Raw genomic sequence first — 17582 nt, 5'->3', positions numbered from 1 at the left:
AACAATTAAAATAATAAAAAATAAATTTTTAAATAATCTGTTAAGTAATAAATTAATTACTTAAATAATTTGTTAAGTAACCAAACTTTTGATAGTTTTTTTGAAACTTAAAATATAAGTCCTTGGAAAAATTCCCCCAATAGCGTGTTAATTTAAAGTTTTGAAAAATTAAAAATAACTTAGTAGTTTTCAACATATTTTATTGTATATAAGTACACAAAAAATGGATTATTTATAATCATTTATTGATAGTATAATAATAATTATCATTTTTAAAATCTTACGAATTAATTAAACTCTACTTTGATTGCAGGATAAATTTCAGTAGCTTATAATTACGTAAAAAAGAAATATATAATTAAATAGTAAAAAGCTATGTACAAAATCTACTATTTTGATTAGGATAAAAAAAATTTTTAATATCCGTAAACTTAAATCAATTGTCTCTAATCGCTTTAAATATTTACAAATAAATCTTGCGGATAAAAAATTATGAAAATAATAAAACTTAAATTAATAATTAATATATAAATGTATAACGTGCGCAAAAATAACTTAGGATATCACACATTGAGTAATAGTTGATAAATCATTATTTTGCTTATTATTATAGTTATTATTGTTATTATCATTATCATTATTATTGAACGTAGAGTACGCAGTGGATTACTAAAATCTAACATAAAATTTTTCTAAGACGAAGCAAGAAGTTTTGCGGCAGAAGCTACGTGGTGTTGATGATGATAAGTCTCTTGTGCATTGTAATAACTCTGTTGGTGTTGATGCTCGCTGGTCGGTGTGTCCAGCTGGTGCTGGTGTGGGTGTTGGTAATAGGAAGAGTACGGCTGTCCCATCAACCCGTCGCAGCTGCGAGGCTCGGTTTTCACGGTCGGTATCACGCCGGTGGCCAGTAATGGAGTATGGCCGAGGTAAACGGGCCTCTCGGCCGGTACTGAGGATGAAGATTTTGTTGACTCGGATTGGTGGTGTTGCTGACTGTTCTTCAGGTCTAAAATCAGTCATTTTTGTCAAATATTTATTTATTTTTTATTTTTATTCCGCAAATTTTTTATGACGTAAAAAGTGAATAAATTCTTTAGAAGCAATGAAATTAAAAAATTACCGTTAGATGGCGATGAAGTTGTTGAAGTAGAGGTTTCGTGCTCGTTGGTAGAAGTTCTTGAAGCAGTCGAGTCTGAGGTTTTTTTTGGTTTTCTTTTCCTGGTCTGAATGCCGTCTTTGCGCATCGCCAAGGGCCGATTTACCCCGTGGAGCTTGAAATAGAGTCCGCAAGCGTTGCAAACAGGCTCCCCTTCGTTATTGCGCCTCCAGAGGGTCGTTGTTCGTGTACCACAATTGGTACAACAGAGACCAAGGCGTCGCGTTGCAGTCTGGAATTCAGAAATCTGTTCCATTGACAATTATTCAAGCCGCAATGTTCATCAATTATTTAGATTAATAATTAGAGAAAAAAAAAATTATGAGGCAAGATTTTTCTTTTTTATATAATTTTATTTTAATCTTTAATATTTTTTAATAAAAACAATCATTTTATTAACTTGTAATAGAAAGTGTGCTTGAATAATTATTAACACAAAAATTATTTAATTTTTATAATTCTACTCTGCATTTTCTCAAAAATGTCTTCAGAGAGTCTAATTACTCGAGTTTAATGTATCAGATCGCTTAGTTAACGCGTAAAAAAACTTTCCGCGGTAAATCAACAGGCTATCTCTCATAAAATTTATTTAAAAAGTGATAATTAAAAAAAAATATTGCCTTGCACAAAAATTTTCTTTTAAATTATTTTAGTCATGCACAAAAAATTGACATAATTTTTTTCTTTTAAAATATTTTAATTCTAAATTATGACAATAAAAAAAAAACACTAAATTTTTATAAAATGGGAAATTGATTATTCGAAATTCGATTTCAATAGTTTTATATTTATTTTTCGTGGCTTTATTTACAATAAAATATAAACAATAAAAATTCTAGTAAAGATAATTTAAATAATTAAAAAACAAATAAAAAAATTAAAAAAAGCAAATAATATTTAATACTTACAAGGCGTTTAGATGGTTTTATTAGCGGCCTGTTCATTCCATTCATCTTGTGATACAATCCACATGCATTACATAAATAATGTCCTGTGCCGTCGCGTCGCCATAACGGGGTGGAAATAGCACCGCAATTAACGCACTCACGTCCCTCGGCAAATTGAAAGTCCATTGCTGTATCTGGCATACATAAATTTTAAAAATAAATAAACATTTTATTCATTATGCGCTTTACCATTTGCCGCTTAAAAATATACATTATATATTTTAAACTCCTAACATTATCAAGTTTTCATTAATTAGCATTTTAATCTTGGAAAAATTTATTGCTCAAATTAATTAACAAAAACTTTATTTAAAAAAAAAAAATTTATTAAGGCTCTAACTATCACTCAGTCGATAATTTTTTCATCTATTTATTGGATCTCAGAAATTCTAAATAAAAATAAAAAATATTTTTTAAGAGAATTAAATGTACAAAAAATATTTTGAATGATCATTCGTATATTTTATTATCTAAAATATATACTTTAAATTTATCTCGCGTAGAAGATTAGGTGTAATCGATTAAAACGAACGTTCAAAGTGGTGGCAATATTTCACGGTCATCTGGTAATTTTGATGGTCTAACTTTAACAAGCGAAGACTCTGCCAAGTTAAAAAATAGTAATGGTAAAATAAAATGAATTTTATATTTAAATTTATAAGAAGAATGAGAAAGTTTAAGCAAGCAAGTTGAGTTTGTGGGAGCTTCTCAGTTGGATGAAAATCATCTGTGCTTTTAAGTGCACGTGAAGCGATGATGCACCGGGAAAACACTCAAGAATTAGTCTTTTAAGAAACCGCTATCATCTATAATATACAACATAAATATAAATACATATATATTTTATGTTGTGTATGTGTATTTTCAAGTACACATGGCCCCTGTGGTTAACCAAGCTTCTGTTGGGATTTTAAAGAAATTATTTTCTCATAATTGTTTTTGACACGTATTTTAAAAGATCAAGAGTTTCTCATTAAAAGATGTGTTAGTATTTTTTTTTCTTCTTTTAAGTAAAAAGTCAGACTTGAATATTTAGAATTGATGCACTAAATTTTTTTATAAAATTGTAAATGACTATTTGAAGTATCAATGTATGATTGATTAGTTTAATGAACTGAAGAACTAAAAACTGATGAAAAAATTACACAAGATATTTATTACGAAGGATAAAGAATAAAACATAAGCATAAAATAGTGTACTACTTGGACTACGCGAATTGATAAGATAACATGTAATTTCCTACATACGCTGATTAGCTCTATCTGTTTGACTGCTGAAGGAGGAATTGTGTTATTATCTTCCATGCGGGTTCGTTTACAAAAATGAGTAATAAGCGAGTCGATTTTAACAATTTTTATTAAAGAAACATTAGAAAGAATTTGTAAAGTAAAATTTTTATTTTCTTGCAGAGATAAAAAATTAATTTAGATTTAGATTTTATCTAAAAATATTATCGACCACAAAAAAAAATTTTTTTTCACCCAGAAAATTTTTCAAATGACAAGACATTTAGTCCTAGACCCTCGCCATCGAGCCCAAAAAAAAAAAGTTTCAATTTACCGTAAGGAGAGGCCCGTTGAAAGCCAGCGCTATCGTAAGCTCTCCAGGACGACATCATGGCGACGTTCTGTGCATAAAATGGCGACGTAAGAGTAGAATGCGGATGCCCGGTGTGAGGATGCGCCGCGTGTGGGTGACCGTGAGTACTATGAGCGCCCATGCTTGCCGCAGACCCACCCGTGTGTCCTGTCAGCGCATGATGAGCGTAACTATCTACTCCATGCTGCCATGAAGTTGTTTTCTCCCTGTTGATAAAAATTATCCATCATCATACCTTTTTTTATAATGATCTTAATAATATGTATAACTTATTAAATTGAATTAATTAATTATAGTGGCTTATTTTTAATTTAATCGATTAAAATTTACTTGAATGATTTTATTTTGGATTATATGAAATCAAATCCTTGAGAAATAATTTTTATAATTCTGCTAATATTGTTAATTAATTAAAAATATATTTATTGAGTGACCCCGTAATTGGCCTATGCTTGTTTGAGTTTAATAAAGGAAAATAAAATTATAATTAAGGCCATGATGAGTCAACAAATTGTTAATTATTAATTTATATTCAAATTTATATTTTCTCAGTCGATTCATTAGCAAAAAAAATAGTATATTACATATTTAGTTGTTAAATGAACTACTTATCGCCGTAATAATTATCAGTTATCGGTAGAAATATGTATTTTTATTTTTTTAACTATTTATTATTATCGTAGAGAAAGTTATCGTTTATCGTAAATGAAGGGTTTATGTTGTATGTCATATTGTGTGTGTTGGTGTGTACCATGCGGGTGAAGCAGAACCCGGAAACGAGTGATACTGCGCCGTGGCTGCTGGAATAGCTAGCCTAGATGATGGCACGTACACTGGAGCTTGTAATTGTTGGGTATGCTGCTGCTGTTGTTGTTGCTGTTGTTGCTGCTGCTGCTGTTGCTGTTGGGACTGGGTTTGGTAGTCGGTTCCGGCGCCGTAACCACCACTTCCGCTCCCGTGGAACATTATCCTTCCGAAATGCTACCACATCATTTGCTGAAATTTTAATTTAAAGGTTAATTTTTTATTTCTTATTTCGTTTATGTTTTTTTGTTAATAACGCTCCGGTTTAAAAAATTCTTAAAGAAATTTTTAAAGACTAAAATTAAATTTATTATCAATGTATGTGTCTAAATAAAACTTAATAAGAATGTATCTCATAAAAAATGTGAAAAAAAAAAATAATTTAAATTTTACCAGTTATTTAATATTATTTAATAAACCGGAACTAATTTAGTATCCTTAAAATTTCCATGGATAAAGATTGTAGAGCTTGAAATTTGTTTTTAAAAATTTTCCTATCCACTTATTTTCCAAGTTAAAATTTTTTTTCTGTGAATAATTGCCGTAAAAATAAATCAAACAAAAAAATCAAGTTATTATCTGTATTATGTTTGGAACGAATGTGATCTTAATATGCACATTTATATATACTTAAAAAGGATATAAATAAAGAGTTTAACTCGTAGCTTATCCTTCAGTGCAAAATCGTGACTTGAAGTTTACCAAGAAGAGAATATCCCGTCTCGGAGACTAAAGACCGCCATGGTGTTCGCGTTCGACCAATCCAAATGCACCCCAATGTTATTTATTGCGACATTGGGGAGAGAATACCTAACCGGGGCTATAGGGGGAGGCTTGATACAAAGAAAGAGATGAAAATAAGTAAAAAAAGAGTCTCGCAGACAAAGTTACCGAGCGACTATAATGAAAAAGCGAGCGAGGAAGAAGATAAAAGGACGAGAATAAGGATGAGGATGAGGACATATATATGTACACTCAAACTAATGTAAGACTCGACTACTCAGATGGGAAGACGAAGAACGCAGAGCCGTCTCCACCTCCAATACTATCCAGTAGATTTTTGCTTTGCCGTGAATTAAAGATACGCGATAGCAGCCATCGCGGGCACAAATGCCAGCCACATGTAGGCGGGACCAAAACCCATTCTTTTTATTCTTCTCCCCTTTACTTTCAGCCTTTTATTTTTCATCTTCAACATCAAAACCTCAATTACATTATCTCTGTTTGTAAAACAGGGTTACTGGCCTAATGTTACAAATTTAAATTCCCTCGTTAAAATATTTATTTTTATTGTTAATATGTATCGCCGCTGAAGAATGTCACCGGAGCTGAGCTATGCTACATCAGTTTGTATTCCTGAGGATCAAATGGACCGCTAAAAGCTATTGAGATTGATGTCACGGTTCATTTTTGTATTGAGAAGTTGAAAGAAATGAGGAATTAAGGGCGAAGCTTTTCTATCGTGAGCATTCTTTGATAAAGTTATCTTCTAATGAGGATAATTAGCCGTCAATCATTTTTATGCAGTGGCAGAAAATTATCATCTTTCAAGAATTAGCTTCTTTTAAGGGACCAAAAATAACAAACTGAAGAATTCTAGAAACAAGAAATTGTTATTTTGATTCTAGAATTTTTCTGCTTGATTTAAAATGATAAAACTTATTAACTTGATTCAAAATTTTAGCTTCTTAAATCAGATTAATTTTTTTATTACAATAAATCTAAACCGAATAAGTAGTTACAGCAAAAAGAAATAAAAACTTTTTAACCTTTTCATAATTCTTTCTTCTGCATATTTTTATTTTATTTTTCTTGAAAAAAAATTTAATGATCTACTTCATCAAAAATCAAGAATTTATAAATTTGTTTAATGCTTGATATATTAATTTTTTTCAACTAACCAAAATGTTTTTATTTAATTCCACTTTTAAAAATAATTTATTAATATTTTTTTCTAATTTTTTTAAATCAAAAAATGATTCTTTACTTTGTGAAAATTTTGGTTTTTTTAATTTTATACTTTCCACTTGCTTTAAAATGGATAAAAAATTTTCAAACATTATAAAAATAAAATTTCTATCGAAAACTTTAAAATTCTAAAATTTTCAAAATATCAATTTATATTACCGATAAAATTATAAAAAAAAAAATTAATTTTTTATAATTTTATTATTAGACATATTTTTATGGCTGAAGCCTCAAGCTTTAATTCAATGTATAAATTAACAAAAAATTCCTCTTAATTCAATAATTTTTCTGCTTGATTCAAAATAATAAAATTCTTTAAAACTATTTACTTTAAAATTACAAGAAATCTTTAAATTACCTCATTAATATTAAGATACATAAAAATTAAATTTCTTTAAAAATAATCTGTAAATATTTGTCGAAAATTTAACGTGAAAATAAATGAAAATTTTCCTTCAAATTAATTTAAAATAAAAAAAAATTGTTAATTAAAAATCAGCAATCTATCACAATTTTTATAGTTTCATTAAATTGACTGGCCGTTAAAAGTATTATTTAACTTAGGCCTAAAACATAAGTACAATTACGTTACATTAATTCATTAATAAAAAAAAAAAAAAAATTAAAAAATCATTCGAATATGTTTAACACGCACTGAACACTTGTTAAAAAGACTACGGTTATCTAAGTAAAAAAAAAAAGTTCTCAGTTGACCCCGCGGCCCAATTTATTAGTATATCAAAGATTAAAAATATAATATGATTTCTCTAATCCAGTAGTGCAGGTTTTATCGGGTGTCCCACCTGCGACAAGCTTAAAACAACTTCGGTATTATACATTTATGTTACTAATATATTACTTGTACATATGTGTTGCTGTATAATCGATGACTTAGTTTTCTATGCTACTTACAACTTATAGTATATTATATTAACTTACTAATATAATGACCTAATAAATATCGTACTCGTACATTTACCGACTCATTTTTTTGTCATTATGCTACATTTTATAGTTACATATTTATATTTATATGTACATATACCTGTTCACAACAGACTGTGATGCATTTTACAGACACAATTTTTACTTTCCTCAAGATAATAATCTCCGTTGGTGATAAAATTTTTCTAATGCTCTCGATCGGTGGACATTAGTCAGGTTTTTTTCATTTTTATAATGAGAACATGAACCATTAACAATATTTTGATTTACCGAAGTCTGTAATGAATTAATATTTACACCTAATTTGCTGCTGAACTACATGTTTATAAATATGAGGTGTTGGATAATTTTTGTAAAAAAAAGAGGCGTTAGGTAATTTAAAGTTTTAAATTAAGAATTATCAATTATTGTAAATGCTTATAAATAATGTAAATATTTATAATTTACAAAACAATAATAAAAAAGAATAAAATTTTTAAGCCAAATTTTTTTTGGAATCATAAATTTATCCATAATAAATTTTAATGATTTATTATTTAGAAATTAATTGACAGGCTCATAAAAGCTTATTTTTCCGACTTGAGAGTTGCTAAAACTTTTTTTTTTTTATAAATTAATAATATTTTGCTGGATTAAAATTTATAAATCAGCGAGAGATCATTTAATAACTAAATTTATTGCTTTTTATGTTTTTCATTAATGACAGAACAGTCAAAAGGTCAATGGCAGGGTCTCAAAAAATAGTTCATTAACACAGTTAAATGTGTGCATGCCAAATTACAAAAATTTCACAAACTGCGTGTGTATACAGTAAAAAATTTTGTGTAATTGCGGGTGAATTAAAAATTTTTTTCGTCACTTAAACTATAATGTTATTTTTATATACACAGAAAAAAAAATTTACTTGAATCAAGTAAATAATTTTGAAGAATTTTATCTTCTTGATTTAAGTAGAAATATTCTTAAACTGAGAAATTTTTATTGGTTTAAATAAATTTTACTTGATTTAAGAATTTTTCGTCTTAATCTAAGGCACTGAAATTCTTCAAAATTATTTTCTTGGTTAAAGAATTTTCTCTTGATTCAAATTAATTTTTTTTTCTGTGTACTATTTGTGTGAATATCACAAAAAATTTTTTACATAAAAGTTACATTATATTTACATTAAATAAGTTATAAATTATTATTATAAAAACTGTAATAATTTCATTACTTATTTCTTAAAATGATCCACCGATGCTTGGTTAAATAAAAAAAATTTTTTTATATAATAAAAAATGCAATTAAAATTCAACATCAATAGCTTCATTCAATATTTAACCAACTATAAAAAAAAAAAAATAAAAATTGAAGATTTTTCAGAACAACTTTACACTTTGCCTATCAATCTTACCACGAATGCAATCGGCTTTTTCGTAATAAAAAATTTTTATGCATCTCAAGTAAATAAAAGACAAGATTTGCCAGACGTGCAAGATAAAAATGTCATTAAAAACGAGTGATACAACGCTGTCAGTCGCAATTTTGAATCTTTTGATAGTCAACCATGCATTTTCTTTATTTACTTTAATATTTTTCGCAGGTGTTCTCAAAAAGTGGGTAATTTGGGCAAAATTCGGGGTATTGAGCCAACATGTATCGTTCAGTATATTATACATACATTACTATAAAGTACAACCGGGATCTGGGACTCGTCGGCGCCAAAGGCACTCCTGGTTTTGGCGCCACTCGAGTCACCCTGGAAAATGTCGTCATTGTCGCAATAAACTACCCAACTGTTGCTGTGGGAACGTAACTACTAACTACTATCCAGATCTTCAATACATCTGCTAGATATACTTCATAATTATGACTTAATCGTTATGAAAAAAAAGTTCGTATATCGGATAAAAAAAAATTTTCTTTCTTCACTATCAATTGATAATTCTTAACAGTATCAATTCTGATTAAAACATTCAATGCAATTTTTTTTCGATGTTATTTTATAATTGTTTTATACATATTAAAAATTGGGAGTAAATTTGTACTCCCGTCATTTAAAAAACTGAAGTGAAAAAATAAAACACACGTAGGAAGTAAATTTAAAATTTTTTTTGCAGTGTGAAAATGAATTTTAATTTAAAAAATTCGAGTAAAGCTTTTAAACTAAAACAAATTTTTATTTAGCTAAAACTATTTTTGTTTGCTAAATTACTAACAAATACTTCAAAAAATTTGTCTTAAGTTTATAAATATTAAACATATTTTTCTAAAAAATTTGAATTTTAGATATTGAACTAAATTTTTATAAAAATTATTTTTATTTTTTCGTTTTTTGATAAATTCTGACGTAAAAATTAAAAATAGTAAATTGTTAACATGATTGCATTTAATTGAATGAAATTAATAATTTAAATGTTACTGAAATTAATTTTTATTCGGCAATTTTTCGAGTTTCTTAAAAAATAAAATGTTATATCTTCCCTTAAATAAAGAAGAAATGAATAAAAATGATTAATAGAAAATGCCCGTAAAAATTGCCATGTCCTTCTTGAAAAAAAGTAAAAGTTGTCCTTTCGAAAAGTAACTTGCTTTGTGACAAAATTCCGAGCAGCATTAAAGAAACAATCCATTAAAAATTTCTTTACATCCATATTTATATAACACAAAGTGGTAAAAAAAATCTAAGAATGCTTAAGGATCTTTATTTCTTTCTTCTCTTACACACACATATTTATAAATTTTACCAAACATCAGGTTCCTATATACATATGTACATATATAAAAGAAGTATATACATGAATATCAAAGCATCGGTGAGTGTTTGAGGCCTACAAGGAAACCCTTCTACGAGATCGGCGCCGTGGCGCCTTCGAGGTCTCCAACGGCATCCCATTGGAATATAATCTTGGCCCACACCAGTTTTAAGCTTCCATTCGCCACTCGCTAAGGTATTATCTCAAAAAAAAAATAATTCATACAATAAAAATAAAACTTTAAATCATTTCATCTTCAATGTTTTTAATTTTCAATTCCGCCTCTACTTTTCTCAAAAATCTTTTAGCTTTAACTGATGGAATTTGAATAATAGCCAAAAATATATATTTTATAAATGTTGATGTTGATTTTATAAATATATATATATATATATAAGTCTACATCTTCATCTTCATCTTTATTTGTATTTATACGCACAACAAAAATAATCCATTAGTGCTATCGAGTTTTATTTTCAAGTGGAATCCATCAGCATCTACCACCCTTCCACTCGTAAGATGGATCGTCATCGTGGATCAATAAACCCATAGATCCTTTCTATACTGGACTACACTGACAAACCCTCGTTTGACAACTTCCATTTAATTCGATATATACATTTTATTTTCCAGCCATTATTGAAAGATCCATTTGTTTCTTTATTTCACTTGTACGGAAAGTTGTAAATTTTAATGAACGTTTGATTTTCAACCTACACTTTAATTTGCACTGTGAAAAATTTACAGAGTGATTTTTTATTGATTTAATCTTTCTGAAGTGAAATTCACTCCAAAAATTTCATTTACATGATTAATGAAAAAAATCCGCGGAGTGAATTCTGGATTTTTTTTTAATAAAAATAAAATTACTTTAAAAAAATTTTTTTATTTTATTTCTTTGAAAATTCAAGAAAATTTTGATCTTTTATAATATAAAAAAATTTTTAATTTTAATTAAAAAAAAAACTCGATAAAAAATTTAACGACTTTTTTTTAATGTGACAGTTTAATTTTTTAAATTGAAATAATTGATATAATAATAAAAATAATTACATCACCACAACTATAACTCAACAAATTAAATAATTTATCGAATTTTTCTCTTCAATTAATTTTCTTTCCCTCCAAACGTGTTAATACACCCATAAAAAAGGAAAAAAAAAAAAAATAAATAAAATTGTGAAATCGTTACGAGGTTACTAGAAAGGATATTAAACTAAAATATCCTTAGAATATTAAAACCGGCAATGCATAAATACTTTACAATAAATTTGTTATAATTTATCGTTCAGCTTATTAATAGACCACGTATGACTGATTTATCAGTTAGCAATGAGATCTACACTGCCAAAGTAAATGATTTAAAGCTCGTTATTACCCGCTTATAATTACCATTAAAATCACAAGACATTAGATACTGGATCTCTCAATCCACATGCATACATTTAAATATGAACATAATTAATCAGTTTTTCACACATCAAAACAATTACCAATCTTTCTCTCCATCAATGCTCCACAAAAAAAAATAAAACAAACATTTACACATACGATTAATTAAACACAATTCAAAGACAGACTTAGATGTGTCACAAAATAATACATTACGTATGTAAATTGCGATTAGTTGTCCAAAAAAAAAAAAAAATATTTAGTTTCTTGTATCACTCTCGATTGTCGAGACCTATTACAAGCCGTTTATTCACGGTCGCAACGAATCACTTGTATTTCCTTTCAGATCTTTTATATATATGTCCATTTGCCATATACGGGAGTCATGATCAAGGACATCATCTTCCTCAAAAAAAAAAAAAAAAAAAAAAATTTTTGTCAACATACATGTCCCAAGTACACAAACATATACAAACACACACACATGCTTAAGTTTGTAATGGTTTATTGGAAATAAAATTCCTAATAGCCGTAGGAAAAAAAAAAAATTATTTAATAGTCAGTAATTTTTTGAAAAACAGCTAAAAACACTTTGCATATAATGGAACTATGTTACTGAAATTAATGACAAGCTAATTGTTGGGAAATAAAATTTTTAATGTCCTCAATTTGGAAATCGTTAAAAAAAAATTATTTTATTCGCTTCCGGATTTAAACGAATGTAAGCGGAATAATTGGTACTACACGTAGGATTTAATTATATTGAATGTGTGAATGTGTGAATGTATAATACTTGATCCTTATGGCTTATTATATAGCTCATTGACTGGACTATCCGGTGTCCGTCGGCGAGTAGGCGCGAACGAGTGGTAATCCGAGCCAAGATGCAAACACGAGACAAAATTTAGGGACGCTGTGTGTGTGTGTGTGTGTGTGTGTGCTATTTTAGTGATATGTGGTGGGAGAGAGAGAGAGTGTGTGTGTGTGAGTTGTAAGTTGAAAGTGTAAGTTATACATGTAATAAGGAATGGAGTTAAATTTAAAAAGTAACTTTTTGGCACGCGCCTAAATACACTGTGTTGTATGTAGATATGTTTAAATACTGATATATATGTCTGTTAATCTTATTCCAACTCGGTCTATATGTAGAAGCGGTAGTTTCGTATGAGTTATGTAAGCAGATGAAAACTGACAAATTTTATCAGATAACGCGTGTTCAGAATTATTGTTTTGAAAGGCATTACTTATTATGTCACATACTTTGTATTTTATATTTATCTATAATAACTTCTGCTGTATTTTTATTCATTTGACAGAGAATGCCTTGATCGGGGACTGTATTTTTTAATCAAGCATAAAAATATCTAAGGATCATCAAAAAATTGAAAAAATTAAATTTTGAGATTTTTGACGGTGTAAAAAATTAGAAAAACCCAAAAATTCATTTAATTTAAGAGAAAAAAATCTTAAATTAAGAACATTTTGAGTCGAACAGGAAATTTGTTTTTTTAGTTTAAGAACATGTAGGACAGGAAATTTTTTGATAAAAATTGCCAAAGTTTATTATTAATTTACTATAAAAAGAATACAAAGTTTCGATATAAATTTTTCATAAAAAATACGCATATGTCCACTACATCTAAATAATTTTTTCCATCGGCTTAGTTTGAATGTGTAACAATTTTTATTGAATTTTTCCCATGATTCTTTGACAACAATCTTGCGCAAGCGATAGCTCTTTTCGTGAAACATCGGTACACATATCAAATAAATAAATAAATAAATAAATGAATATTATCAGTGTTTTCCCCAGCCATTTTAGGAAATCACGCATATAAATTTACCCGATCCTTGCTTATAAGTGAGAAAAAAATTAAAAAGTGGGTTTTATATCAATTTAACGTAGGTAACAACTCGCCCTTAGCATTAATTTATATATGTTATAAATCTGAATATATTCAAATCTGCTGATTTATTATATTATATTATATAATAATAATAATCATAATGACAACAACATTATCTTACATGTACGTAAATAAATCAAATAGTTGTATTTAGGCCAAAGTATATAAGAATATTAGACACTTACGATTAAATTTATGAGACTTGAAGTAGACAAGAATTTTTTACACACCAACTAGTTCATCCCTCTCTCTTTTCTCTCTCGATCCTTCATGTATTAGATATAATTATAAATATAAATATAAAGGTGAAATATCTATAGAGACATTAAGCATTAAAGCAATAACCACTATTTATTATCTATCGGCAGGACATTATAATAATTTATGGCAAGCTTTGACGACAGAACATGAGCTCCCGATCCAACATACTTTTCATTTTCTCATTGTGAATTTAATAATAATCGTTTGATAGTCATTGTTTTATATCAATAATAATAATAACAATCATAAATTATCTTTCATGCTCAAGTTAAGATAATTTTTATTTTGTAAGAAAATTTTTTAATTAATTTAGGATAATATAATTTTTTAACTACAAAAAATATTTTTGTCAACCTTTGTAATTTCTTAAAAAAATTGTTTCCCAAGTAAGAAATGTATATATAATAATAATCATAATTATTTGAGTAATTTAGACGAAATATCTCTACGAAAATGATGTTAATATAAACGGAAAGCACCAAGATACGTGTGACACCCGGTTTGCCTACTTACGCCTACTTTACATGAAACGAACTGTCGATCGGGATCGGGATCGTGAACATTAATGGCATGGACCTATGGCTACTATATGTGAGGACGATCGGAATTAACGTCAGTGCGAAAATCGAGTTCAGTCGAGGTCTTAGCCAACATATTTACTTAAATTAAGTACCCGATCAAATTACCATTAAAATACTGCATTATTGATATAGAGGGAAATTTTTTAACTTAAAATAAGTTACTATTTTAATTGATTAATAAAAATTGTATTTAACTTACACTTTTTTGCAAAAGAAGAAGGAAAAATAGTGAAATAAAATAAAAAACAAAAATTCAATAAAATTGGTGATAAATTTAGGGTAAAATTTAATTTTTATTACAAATTTTTGCATGAAATTATTGCAAGACAGTCTTTTAATTTTTTCTTTAAAAATTTCTAAAATTAAACTTCAAAAAATAATTTAAAATAGTTAAAAATTAAAATAAAAAATTTGCAATATTGATAAAATAAAAAATAAAAAACTAAGCTTATAAATAAATAAAAAAAATTTATAATTTTAACAATCATTCTATAAATAAAATTGTCTCATATTAATACATCCAATAGTAAAAAAAAAAAAAAATAATAAATCACAGTAATAATTAAGAAAATAGTTATCGCCAGTTTGCATGTGCAAGACCATTTCCCCTTTGGTTTTTTCTCTCGGTGTCGACGCAATACAACTTGGCTCATTTGATAGCATCACGATGACTCTACCTATTTTTTTATCCTTTACTCATACACTTACGCATAAATGTGTCCCGTACATAGCCAGACACACGAGTAACCAGTGCTAGAATATTCAAGCTTTTTAATCAGTTTCTAATTAATTATGCCATTTCATCGAATATATGCCTATGAGGTTTTCCAGTGGTATTATACTAGACCACGGAATCGCTTATATTATCTTGATTTTTTTTCCCAGTTATGTTGTCGTTTACGTAAATTGTTGCGCTGCTATTATTGATTTTTTCAATTCGCGTGTTATGATGTCATTAAACTGCTGATGATTAATAAGATTTAGAGTAAATTAATAGCTAATAAAAGTGAAAGAAAATAAACAACTCAGAGAAGTAAAGACTTCCGGTCACTGGATTTTTAACTTTTTGGGTTTCAAACACGACTTTCCAATAATATAAACGATTCCATCTGTTTCTCTCAGTTTTTTTCGTCATTATCGTTATATTAATTCGTTATAAGCTGTGTCTGTGTGTGTGTGAGAGCTTCAAATCACTTCGACAGGTATATGAATAGCCTCCTTTAATTTAAGTTGCTCACTTTTTAAGCCTAATCTTCACGCAATATCTAAATATCTGTCCTCGAATTTTCAACTTAACAACTGCTTAATGGATATATTACCAAAACATACTAAACATATTTAGAAGTATAAAAACAGAAGTTTGATAAAAATATTTTATAGGTAAAAACAATGTAATTTTTAGGTAAATATTTACTATTTTTATTTAAAAGAAAAGTCAATAAAAAAGAGAAAGAAAAATTTTTTTTGAACTGGGAAAATTAATGAGGAAGATCATAATAATTTTTTTTTAGAGACAATTTTATTAAAAAAATTTCCTGAGTCAATTTTCATACCTCTAGAAAATGTTGAGCTTCTCAAGAAAAATTTCAATTTTCATGCAATGAAAAAAAATTTTTTTTAATTTAGAAAAATTTAATAAAAAATTTTTTTTCCAAAATTAATATTTTCTTAATCGAATATTTTATATTAAAACCTAAAATTTTGTATAAAAATCATTTTTTTTTAATGATTTAACCATTTAATCAATAATTAAATTTTTATACAAAAAAAATTAATTTTCTTTCTAGAATAATACACAATTTTCTGTTACTTTTCCCCTATCTCTTCTAAAAAATACAAAAATCTTCAAATTAAACCCAAAAATTGTCTTGCATTCATAAATTAATCCATCCCGCATATATCCATATAATTAAACAAAAACGACACAAGCTCCTTGGAAATAATTTTTTTGCTCTTATATTAACAAGCCCGGGGTTAAGTAAATTTAAAACCGGCGCCGGCGCTCAATTGACCGCGTGTTGGGGTAGCGAATCACCTGAGAATCGAGAATAGGCGTAATTATAATATAAAACTTGCCGCGCCTTGTCGCCCGGTGTGTCACGCCTTGACTTCTCTGTCCCCATGTCCACTTCTCTGGAGAACAACGTCTCTGCTCGCCGCTTCTCCGTGGCTCTCAGACCCTGAAATTCTTCTTGAGAACGAATTTCCACCCCTTGGATCCAAAAAAGCTCTAATTTTCCGCTCAATGATCCGAAAAATCGAAAATTATATTTTTCCTTTGGGTGGTTTTATTTTTTCTCCAAAAAAGGAACTTTTGGATGGACTTGACGAGAGAAGAGCTCAGGGTTGAGAACACCCTGCGGTGGTTCAGCAGAACCTCGTCGGCAGACACAACCACGCATTCTCGCATCTCTCATGTGTTTATATACGCATCTTTGATTTGTAAGTATGAGTGTGTGTAATGTGTTAATGTAGGTATTATACATATGAAAGCAGAAGTGACCGTCTACGTCGGATACACCGTCCAAGTAAAGGATCGAGCGTGGCGCGTTGGTGCATTAGCGTTGCTCGAGTTAGTAATCGTGCAAATAGTCATTTCTTTTTCGACGAACCGACCGCTGTCGCGAATCTTGTTCGCTTGCCGGCTGAAATATTGTTGCATTCTATATTATATGGATGCATGTCTACTTTTCTCCAACTTTATCTCTTACCGCTTACTTCTTTATATATCTACGTGTATATATTTAAGAATGTGAGATTGTGAGTGAGTGTGTGGAGTCCTTTTCCTTTATTTCCTTTGTCGATCCTTGCTATGTGTAAGGATATGACTAAAAAATGGATAAAACAATTTGGGCTCTTAAACAGTGTCATCACTATATTATACTGAAATGTTTGCTGAATTGAGGCAATTCACTAGTTTACTTATTTTATTGAAAGAAACGATTAATGTGATAGTTCCTATACCAAAAAAAAAAAAAAAAAAAAAAAAAAATGTCAAGTAAATATTTTACGTCAAAATTTCAATCGTGTTTCAGAATATTTAAAAAAAGATTACAATTAGAGAAATTAATTGTAATTCTTGGATGAAAATCGAAAAAATATTTTTTCGTTATTTTCAAGCTGGAAACAATAAAAAAAATTCTGAAGTATTTTGAGCTTTAAAAAGCAGAAAGTTTCAAGTACAGCCTATAAGGTCAATTTTTTTTTATCCGTGTATTTTTACGGAGTAAAAAATTTTCCGTCATTGCCTCACAAAAATTTTTTACAATTTATACACAGAAAA

The 17582-nt window shown here is 28.2% G+C and overlaps 1 protein-coding gene across 4 annotated transcripts in view; it reads right to left on the bottom strand.

Moving 5' to 3' along the window:
• Positions 1 to 311: 311 nt before the first annotated feature.
• The window catches only part of LOC141535009 (GATA-binding factor A), a 35058-nt gene continuing 17787 nt past the window's right edge, over positions 312 to 17582 (bottom strand). Inside the window, exons 1-6 of one of the 4 annotated variants that reach the window (XM_074254723.1) lie at positions 4904 to 4988; positions 4458 to 4702; positions 3668 to 3912; positions 2068 to 2240; positions 1124 to 1406; positions 312 to 1009 (exon numbers count right to left, since the gene is read on the bottom strand). In XM_074254723.1, the coding sequence (XP_074110824.1) occupies positions 693 to 1009; positions 1124 to 1406; positions 2068 to 2240; positions 3668 to 3912; positions 4458 to 4672 (1233 nt within the window). In that variant the 5' untranslated portion in view covers positions 4673 to 4702; positions 4904 to 4988 and the 3' untranslated portion in view covers positions 312 to 692. Of the gene's footprint in view, positions 1010 to 1123; positions 1407 to 2067; positions 2241 to 3667; positions 3913 to 4457; positions 4703 to 4903; positions 4989 to 17582 lie in introns of those variants that run through there. The other 3 variants (XM_074254722.1, XM_074254724.1, XM_074254725.1) reach the window with 3 other exon arrangements.

This window comes from Cotesia typhae, unplaced genomic scaffold, assembly GCF_013202065.1.
Source record: "Cotesia typhae breed Kobodo isofemale line unplaced genomic scaffold, CoteBio_Ctyphae scaffold_13, whole genome shotgun sequence".
NCBI lineage: Eukaryota > Metazoa > Arthropoda > Insecta > Hymenoptera > Braconidae > Cotesia > Cotesia typhae.
This window is presented reverse-complemented; position numbering and strand designations above follow the sequence as displayed.